This window comes from Poecilia latipinna, unplaced genomic scaffold (assembly GCF_001443285.1).
Source record: "Poecilia latipinna isolate Pla-1442-1.1 unplaced genomic scaffold, P_latipinna-1.0 Scaffold104, whole genome shotgun sequence".
Lineage (NCBI taxonomy): Eukaryota > Metazoa > Chordata > Actinopteri > Cyprinodontiformes > Poeciliidae > Poecilia > Poecilia latipinna.
Genome location: NW_015112720.1, coordinates 319,407 through 329,401, shown reverse-complemented (window position 1 = coordinate 329,401; position 9,995 = coordinate 319,407). Strand labels below are relative to the sequence as shown.

Genomic DNA, 9,995 nt, shown 5'->3' with positions numbered 1-9,995 from the left:
GGTCAGATTGAACACTTCAACAGTGAGACGTGTTGTATATATAAACGATCTTTGTAGGATTGGGTTTCTGGGAGGAGCTTGAGGATTCTCTCCACGGGACTGCTTTACTATCCCTGTCGGGAGAAGGAGGAGCTGACCGGGGCGGACAGAGGAGGACACGCCGGTGACTGTTGGTAGGTGACATTCACGTCTGCATCTGGCTTGGGAAACGATAAACGTCTGGCTAGCGGGTTTCGCTGAGAGGCCCCTTATTCCTCCCCACCCAGTTAAACAAAAATGATTTATTTTCGGTAAAAAAAAAAAAAAAAAAAAAAAAAAAAAACGTGTCAAAGTTTTATAAAGTTATACTTATAAACTATGAGTTTCATATCAGTTACTTAACGTTATATTTCGCGAAACTAACAGCTAGCAGAATTGCTTATTTTTTTGTTGCCGTGAAAGTAAATGATCAAAATGTACTGCTACATATGACTGATCACTTTGTAACCATATCTTTTCACCTTTAATGTTAGCACTGTTATCACGTTGAAAAATAGACATTTGTGGTGCTTATTTTTAAGCTCATAATTCGAAAGAGTCAGATTGTGGATATAAACATAAATCAGCCCGCAGATGACAAGACACAGGAGTCTGATATGTTGTGTATTTCTGTCTGTTGAGGTCAGCATGGAGCTAAACTCTGTTGAATTGAACGGTAACATCACTTAATTTCAATGTTAGCTAACAAAATGTACAGAAACCAGTCGCTGTTTTGCTTCGTTAAGACTTTCATTGTCACTTAGAAATTAAATGTGTTTAAAGAAACACTCATGCGATGCCGATATTAACAGAGAGGGTTAACACCTTCTTGTTTACCCCCGCAACAATCTTTACAGTTTGTTTTTTTATTGCTGTAACTCATTTAAAGTGCATTTAGGTTTTAACTTAGACCATCCAAGTCATGGTAACCACAGTTTGTGTGATCTCCTTTCTCCTCTCAGAGTTGACCTTTGGCCCACTTTGAGCAGCCACACTTAGCTCCCATGTCAGCTGTTTAGAGCAGCCTGTTTACTGCATGGTTGGGAAATGTCTCCTTTCAGATCCTGCTGCCATTCAGAGACACATACACCCACTGATAAACAGGGAAGAGGCTACAGCTTTTCACTATCACTCCTGCTCACATGAAATGGACTAATATGAGCCAGAAACCTCTGAGTTTCTGACTCCTTATCTCTTCAAAGGAAACCTCTTCAGATTAGGGTCGTAAACGGAAGCAAATACGGCTAGACAAAAAAAGAGTTTTCTCAGTTCACTGAAGTCTAAGACAAGGACATAAGACACGACTGATTCTGCATCTCTGTGACAATTATCATAACCATAATTAATTTTGTTGTGAGTTAATGTAGACACACAGCTGAAACTAGAGGCTGTTTAAGGACTCATATATAGGGGCTGGCTTAAAAATAAAATCTCAGAATTAGTTTCAATTGCCAAGTTTAATTGATTTTTTCCACACTTTCTTTTCAGAAAAATAAATTACAAATGACAGAAAATATCTTCAAAAGGTGGCTCCTGTGAGTTAGTGATGGAGTCTTAGGGCTGGACTATGACGATTCCTGTTTATTTACGACAATTAATTATGAATTACGAATTCATTTAATTACGATGAAATCAGACTAAACCTTTCCTCTCGTTTGATTATCTCCATCTTGTCCTCCTTACAGCCTCAGGAGGATGTCTTTAAATGTTCCTGCTTCCAGCTTTGGCATTCATCTGGATATTAATATTGCTATGGATAAATAAAACCATAACAGCAGCGATGCCTGGGTCAAACAAGAAATCAGAAGAGGAGGACGTCTCCACTGCAGTGAGCAGCTCCCGTTCACGCCAACGTTTCCTGTCGACAGCTGCTCCCGAATCCAAATTCAGCAGTGAGGCTGCAGATGTTTCAGCCAAAAGAGCAGAGCCTGATGCTCTGCAGGCCTCCCTTAAGGTAAATTCAGGGCAGCCGCTGCCGCTGCAGACCACCCAGAAACCCGCAAACACCGTCCCACCGATGCTGAGCCCAAGGGCTGCGGCGAGGGAGCGTCTGAAGTTCTTCCTCGGAGCATCCGAGGATAATTCCTCAGACGACGAAGTTCTGGTGACAAAACCTCCGAGCGGGGCATCTCAACCTGCGGCTTCTGCTCCAAAATCCGCCGCTGAGTTGGCGCCTGCTGATGTGTTGCCGCCCAGCTCTTCAGTGTTGAAGTAAGAGTTTGTTAAAGTCGATCCAGTTCCCACTTTCAGGGCTCAGTTTTAATGCTCTGCTATGTGACTTTCTAAAGTTTCTGACTAACCTCTAGTAACAAGATCGTCTTCCAGGTCTGATCTTTGCTCTGAAACTGAGTGGTCTAATATTAGTTTAGCACGTATATAGTGTCTGGCGAAACGTTGTTCCCCTTGTTATCACCTGACCACACAGAGCCGTGTGAGTGCTGCCAAACATCTCGGCTCTATTATTGGAACCAGAGCGCCGGCCTGTGACTTTCAGAACTGAAGTTTGTGCAACCTGGGTGACAACACAGTAATCGGGCTTTAGCTGAGTTTTAGATTTCACCCCTTTCTGCAAAACCTTTTGAAGTTAGCGGATATTTTGTCTTAGGCTGGAAGGGATTTTGTTTGATGGCGGGCCAGGGGAGTAGTTCAGTTTATCGCTATGTGCTCTGCTTGGCGTGGTCATTCCGGTAACCACCATCATGAAAGACAGCAAGGTAGGATGCACACTGTGAAATATTATTGCTTTTTAATGGCTTAGATCACATTTTACTTTAAACAAAATATTGAATAGATCATGCAGGGTTTCACTGCAGCCTTAAAAAGTCTGGAAAATGTGAAATTTGCTTGCATAATTTTCCAGGTTAGACGTGACACTAAATCCTCTGTTTGGGATCTTTCTACAAACACAATAAAAACAGCAAACTGTGCTTATTGAAGGTCTGCATTTAATCTACAGTACTCTGTTCTGTGTTTGACAAATTCACAAGTTACACATGTAGAAAAATAAATGATCTGATATAGCTGAAAAAAAATAAAAATAAAACGTTGCTGATCTAAATAAGTCCAGATGCTGAAAAAGTTGTGAAATACTCCTAGACTACGCTGACAATTGAAAGTCAATTTCAACAATGTGGGGAACCTAAGGTTAAAACCTGACAACTATTTATTGAGTTTAATCTTTCATAATGTTTCAAAAACTGCAGGAAATGTTTAATTTTGCACAGGAGACGAGTCGGGGGGGAGAAAGCTGTGGTTAAGTCATAAAACGACGCTCCAAGCTTTTTATTTTGTTCAGTATATCATCTGCAAAGTTGTGGTACGAGTGCAAATTTATCAAAACGTGACTATGTAGCTTAACTGGCAGACTAAGCAAGGAAATCCTTAGTCATAGAAGCAGAAAAGAAGCCCAATTCGAAAGTCTTATAAGCCTTATTGCACATATGAGTCACTGCAAACCGTTGAATTAAGTCCGAGCCACCTTTCACTTTTAAGAGTCATTGTCCTGCTGGTTCTGGGTGGGTCCTGTTGGATTTCATTCATTTTTATCTCTGTGCACAACCCAGGTACATTAACCAGTTTCAGGACCCGACCAGAACCCCTCAGTGTAAATTACGTTGTGAAATAAAGAGATTTGGTTGTATATTAAAAAAAAAACAGGCTTTAATGCCGAAAAATGATCAAATGTTACAAGCCATACATGTCATACAAATGGATCAGATACAGAGTTACATTCACCGTCCAGCGCTGGGGCCACACTTAGCTCACCTTATGGATGTAACCAAGTGAGGCAAAGATTCTAGCGCAAGTTTAACTTTTTATTCTTCACTGCATCTGTTCCCTCCCTAAAGGGAAATCTAATCAGTTTCAATCTGCCTACATATGACTGCCCGACAGTCACGCATGAACATGGTTATGTAAGCTGCAGCGTGTGCGTGTAAGCAGATAAAAGAGGCTAAAAGAGGTCGAGGAAAACAGAATCCATAACAGTTCAGTCTCAAACCCCCAAATCAACAAAATTCATTGATCTCCTGAGCCTCCAGTCTCCAGTTTTTACAGCTACTAATGAAATTGTTTGAGTCAGAACTGTTTATCATTCTGTTATCTGCTCATTGAGAACCTCTGCTCTTTTGCATTTTTAGGTTTATATGTCATATTTTATGTAAAAGAGTCTGGAGCTGATGGACTGTTGTTAACCACCAACTTATCTAGACATAAAAACAAGACAAAGCATCTCTTGAATGATTTCTGTTGCTGTACCTCTGCTGAAGTCCTGCAGCTTTTATGTCAACTAGAGGATTTTTTTTTTTTCTTTGAGTTTGCGGAACATGAACAATGATAATAAAAGACAATATTTAAGTCTAGAAGCAACAGACAAATCCAAGTTAAAACAGAGAAGTGGCGGGGGGGGGGGGTGGTCTCTGCATCGTTGCATATTTGGAATGAGCAGCCAACAATGTGCCTCAGAGGATCTGCAGATATTGTGCTGCTGTTCATGTGGGAGGGGGGAGGGGAGGAGGCTGGCTGGCATCCAGGAGGAAGGGCTGTGTGTGGAGACCTCTTTGTTTTGGTCTGTGCAGAAATGGCTCTAAAGATCCGTTGAAGAGCCTCAGCTTTGTAAAACGGTGTGAATAATGGAGCGAAATAACTTGTTTCCTTACCTCCAGAGGTGAGTGTTTTTTTAGAGAGAGGCTTTACTCTCCTCTCTCTGATTAACCCCACTGCTTTGGTAGCTGCTGCTGTTGCTGGTGCTTGTTTGGTATGCAAACAGTTAGCTTCTAGTTTCAACAAAAATACGGAAAGAAATAACTGATAGGTGCATGCTGGGAGAGTTTGAAACAACAGCTGTAGCAACTTCTGCAGACCACGTTAAAACAGGAAATAGATTGCTTGCTGGGGTTCACACAGGTCATTTCACTTCATCGCTCAGTTTTAAGGAAATGATGAAAACATTACGGTTGGCAGGTTTTAGAGGAAGGATGTGCACAACCAATAACTTGCTGGGTGTGACTGTCATGAAACGGTGCTGCGAAAAGCTGGCATTGTTTTTGCACATGCGGTTTTTCTTAAAATACCCTCCTCATGATTATGATTACAGTCTAATCGTTCAATACAGCACAAGCCCGTTTAAAGTGACCCTCTCCTGCTCCATGCTGCATCCATGCCACTGTAAATAACTCAAAGCTGTAAAGAAAAAAAAAAGAAAAAAGAAACGTTATCAGGCTGTATTTTAATAGCGGGCAGTATTTCCTCAGCGAAAGGTACAGTACAAGAGCTAAAGTTCACAAGAGCTCAGACACGCAGTAATGCTCGCACTCGCAGGTGTGTTTCAGATCCGACGCGGGTCCGAACATTTATAGGGTAAATAGGTCCTAATGCATTGACAACAGTAGAGAGAAGCCTCAGATACTAATGGTATGTACTTGAAACATTTTTGAATCTGATTTTTATGGTTTTTGTAGCCAAACAAGTAGAAAATGGTTTATTAGTTTTGGCGGTGATGAGTGTGAAGTGTGTTAAAAGCAGTCAGTGGCTGTCAAAGTTGGGGTAAATCCATAGTGGTAGCAGATTATCTATGTCATGCACAGTACGTTTAAAATCTGTTCCTACAAATCAATCTACAGTATAACTTTGTAGTTGATGCGGCTGGTGTTGTTATTATATCTGTGTTTAACTGATTGAAGAGCAGAGCCCAAAGAATAAGGAAACTGAACTGCTGCTTAGGGCTCAACCACTCAGCCAGTCCCCAAAAGGCTCCTGAATTCTCATATATATATTTTAGAACTCGTTTTGTTGCTTCCAGTCGTCTAGTTCAGTGTTTCCCAACCCTGGTCCTAAAGGCGCACTGTCCTTCATGTTTTAGATGTTTTCCTTTTTTAACACACCTGATTCAGATGATTGCAGTTCAGCAAAAGCCTGGTAATCAGCTATCATTAAAATTACACTTCAAAAGTCTCTCCATGAAAGATTCAGATAAAAAAAAAATGTTATCCATATTTGCTCTTAATTTAAATGTTGTGACATTTATTTTACACTTTGAGATAGTCAACAAGTGTACTAACTTTTGTTGAGTCATAATTTAACTGTATTAAATGGACAAGTGTTTCAACCGAGACCACATTAAGATAACAAATTATTTCCAGTCTAATAATCCTAAACATGGATTATTTTATTGTTATTTTGATTTTAGCACAAACTGTAGGCCTAAATTTAGAAACAGACAGGAGACGGGGCTGGGTTACTTATAGCTGAGGAAAATGTTGTGAAGTTGCACTTTTCCCTGGTATCTCATGTAAAGGTTTGTTAAATAGTATGATTAAAAACATTAGTGGTTTTGAAACTACCATTTTAAAGCCTTCTCTGAATTAGTTTGCCTATTGTCAGTATAATTTCTATTTCTGTAGAATGTCCCTTTTTTTTTTAAAGTTTCTTACAATCGACTATGAAATTAGTTAAATGAGCCAAAACTTATTGACTCTGAAACATTCATTTGCCCTTGATATATTTATTACTTTGGCTTCAACATTCAAGTTAATATAAATATTAAAGTTAATTATTTATTTTTTCAGATTTTCTTAGTTATCCGTATATGAGCGATAAGAGTGTTTTTTTTGGGAATTATTGTCTTTCATTTGCTTTCTTCACTTTAGGTTTAAAGATCTGTCCCAGAGTTAATGATAAAGGGAAACTTTCCTCATTACTCAATATCAAAGTTTTATATAGTCCAATTGCAAAACATGTGCAGTCTGACCCAGTGACTAGAAAGTGGAATAAAGGTAAAAGTCTACATCAGTGTGTCAGTTGTTCAATATATTTCCATTTTGTTACTTTCAAAACTGGTAAAACGTGATGAAAAGTGAAATCCCGAGTAAATAATTGTCTAAGTTTGTGTTGCTAATAGAAAGTTACATAATGGTGTCATTTTAGAGATAAGATCAGAACTAAAGGAGTTGCACAGTCTGTCTCTGCCATTGAACTTTCCCTCTGGTTTTTGATTTTCAGCGCTGTAATTCACTTCAACTCTTTGTGTGCTCCTTCGACATACAAAATGCAGGTAGTTACAGACCTTTAACTTTCCCTGTGTAGGCCTAGCATGTCTGGTCCTCACTTGGTGAAAAAAGGACGTGAACACAGGAAGATGGATCTCCAGAGGGATTTTACGGTGGCCTCTCCTGCTGAGTTTGTCACTCGATTCGGTGGCAACCGGATCATAGAGAAGGTATGAGTAAAAGTGCTTATCTGGCTTGTTTTTTACTATCCAGAGGCAGCTTCCGGAGGCTAATCGGTATAGCTTCTATTTCTACGACGCAGGTGTTGATCGCCAACAATGGCATTGCAGCAGTCAAGTGCATGCGTTCTATTCGCCGCTGGTCCTATGAGATGTTTCGTAATGAGCGGATCATCCGTTTCGTGGTCATGGTCACCCCTGAAGACTTGAAGGCTAACGCAGGTCATTGTGCTCTGTCGCTCAGCAGTTATTACCACAAATCTTATCCAAGTTACAGTGAAAATCTAATGAAAACTGCGAGTCTGACACTTTTTTTCCTGTGCAGAATACATAAAAATGGCTGACCATTATGTGCCTGTGCCCGGTGGCGCCAACAATAACAACTACGCCAACGTAGAGCTGATTGTAGACATTGCAAAAAGAATCCCAGTGCAGGTGCAATTCTGTCTAACTTATTTAATTCTTCATTATCTCCACGATAACAGGCAGAAGTCCCAAATAATCACATATTCTCTTATTCTTTGGTTGCTTTAATGTAGGCTGTGTGGGCCGGCTGGGGTCACGCATCTGAAAACCCAAAGCTACCTGAACTCCTGAACAAATCAGGGATAACATTCTTGGGTAAAACTTCCTTTAAAGCTTCATTGGATTTAGTCCCTTCTCTTCATCTGTCTGAGCTTGCTGTGTTTCTCAGGTCCATCCAGTAAAGCCATGTGGGCTCTTGGGGATAAGGTGGCGTCGTCCATTGTTGCCCAGAGTGCTGACATTCCCACACTTCCATGGAGCGGATCAGGTGAGTCATTACTTGGCCTCACAGGCAAAGTTCACACAGGCCTAGTTTTTTTTTTTTTACAAAGTCCAACATTTGCAGACTGGGTCTTTGCTGGACGCTTGTTTATGTTTTAATGTGTCCAGGTCTGAGAGTGGCGTGGACAGAAGAGGACCAAAGACGGGGATATGTAGTCAGCGTTCCTCCAGAGATCTATAAAGAGGGCTGTGTTCATGATGTAGATGATGGTCTGGCCGTAAGTGTATTAATTAAAAAAAATCTATTTTGCCTTATTTTACAAATGTCTCTAATGAAATGTTTATACCCTGCCCTCCACATTTATAGACATGAATAGAAATCCATCTTTTGTTGCACTTCTATGTAAAAAAAAAAGTCATTATTTAAAAATGATCACCTTGCTAGTCCTTTCTACAACCTGCATGCATAGAGAGAGATCTTTGACTATCACTAGTTGTGTAACCTCTCCACATCATCCAGAGTCCTGCATCCTCTTCAGCTTCTCTTCAGCTCAAACCACAGGTTTTTTTTATTTGTATTTAGGTTTGGGACCTAAGATGGTCCTAGATGAGGGTTGATTTGGTGTCTGCTAAACCATTTCTGATGTTATTTTGGTAGCTCAGTGTTGTTGTAGAGTTATAAGTATTCTGGTTGCAAGTTTGCCTTTTTGGGGGGGATTCCAACTACTATTAGCAATACAAGCTGGTATATATTTTTCACTATTTTACAGATTGAAACACAAAAAGAAAACATTTTTGGAATTCGATATTTTAAAGCGTAGCATGAGACACTGGTTTAAAATTCAGAAATGCTTAGCTTGTAGTTCATCCAGACAACTTTCATTATATTCTTAGAACTTGAAGCCATATTGGTTACTCAATTTGACAAGTAGCTGTTTTCTTTTTAACTTGAATGATATTTTTCTTTTCATTTTGAAGAATGGCTACCAGAAATAGTTCTGTTTTTCACATCATAGTTAAATCTGTTACGTATTGAAATTTAATAAATATCTTCAGATTAAAATTGGACATTTATATAATAATTAGTTATAATCAGTCTGTGAATATGATTCTCTATTAAAATATTATTTTTAAGGCTTTTTATGCATCTTCATCAAGGCTGCCAGTCAGTATGTTTTTTTGCCAAATGCTATAATATCTATAATATATTTTCTCTGTTCAGGGAGCTGAAAAAATTGGTTATCCGGTCGTTATCAAGGCCTCTGAGGGTGGAGGTGGAAAAGGCATCCGAAAAGTTGAAAATTCAGATGAATTTCCAAGTTTCTTCAGACAGGTTTGCGTTCTTATGGTTCATGAGCCAAAACATTTGATCTTTCTGCAATTCGCTCCCTGCATTCAACTCTTCTCTTGTCCTCTGTGACCGCAGGTGCAGACAGAGGTTCCAGGATCACCCATTTTTATCATGCAACTGGCTCAGCATGCAAGGCACCTGGAGGTGCAGATACTGGCAGATGAGTACGGAAATGCAATCTCCCTGTTTGGACGGGACTGCTCCATCCAGAGGAGGCACCAGAAGATCATAGAGGAGGCTCCCGCCACCATTGCTCCCCCTTCAACCTTAGAGCAAATGGAGCGGGTCAGCTTGTCTCCGCGCTTACTTTTTATGTGGCCGATTCAAGTTTTGCCGTGTTTGAGAACAGTTTTGTTTCTTCTCTCTCTCTCCAACCCAGTATGCAGTGCGGATGGCCAAGATGGTGGGCTACGTCAGCGCCGGTACTGTGGAGTATCTCTACTCAGAAGACGGCAGCTTCCACTTTTTGGAGCTGAATCCTCGCTTGCAGGTGGAACATCCGTGCACGGAGATGATCGGAGATGTAAACTTGCCAGCTGCCCAACTTCAGGTAGGCTCCAGCTGTGATTTAAAAGAAGTCAACAAAAAAAATGTTGCAAATGAAAACTGTGGGCCCTCCTTGCATCAAGACAGTCAAGTCTTTAACCGTCGGTG

The 9,995-nt window shown here is 40.3% G+C and overlaps 1 protein-coding gene across 4 annotated transcripts in view; it reads left to right on the top strand.

Annotated features, from left to right (window-relative positions):
- The first annotated feature begins 69 nt into the window (after nt 1-69).
- The window catches only part of acacb (acetyl-CoA carboxylase beta), a 28,529-nt gene continuing 18,603 nt past the window's right edge, over nt 70-9,995 (top strand). For 2 of the 4 annotated variants that reach the window (XM_015027607.1, XM_015027606.1), the window contains exons 1-11: nt 70-173; nt 1,704-2,229; nt 7,102-7,234; nt 7,327-7,465; nt 7,569-7,678; nt 7,783-7,864; nt 7,938-8,036; nt 8,159-8,268; nt 9,213-9,323; nt 9,417-9,626; nt 9,721-9,891. In XM_015027607.1, coding sequence (XP_014883093.1) covers nt 1,724-2,229; nt 7,102-7,234; nt 7,327-7,465; nt 7,569-7,678; nt 7,783-7,864; nt 7,938-8,036; nt 8,159-8,268; nt 9,213-9,323; nt 9,417-9,626; nt 9,721-9,891 — 1,671 coding nt within the window. In that variant the 5' untranslated portion in view covers nt 70-173; nt 1,704-1,723. Of the gene's footprint in view, nt 174-1,703; nt 2,230-2,508; nt 2,733-4,570; nt 4,685-7,101; nt 7,235-7,326; nt 7,466-7,568; nt 7,679-7,782; nt 7,865-7,937; nt 8,037-8,158; nt 8,269-9,212; nt 9,324-9,416; nt 9,627-9,720; nt 9,892-9,995 lie in introns of those variants that run through there. The other 2 variants (XM_015027609.1, XM_015027608.1) reach the window with 2 other exon arrangements.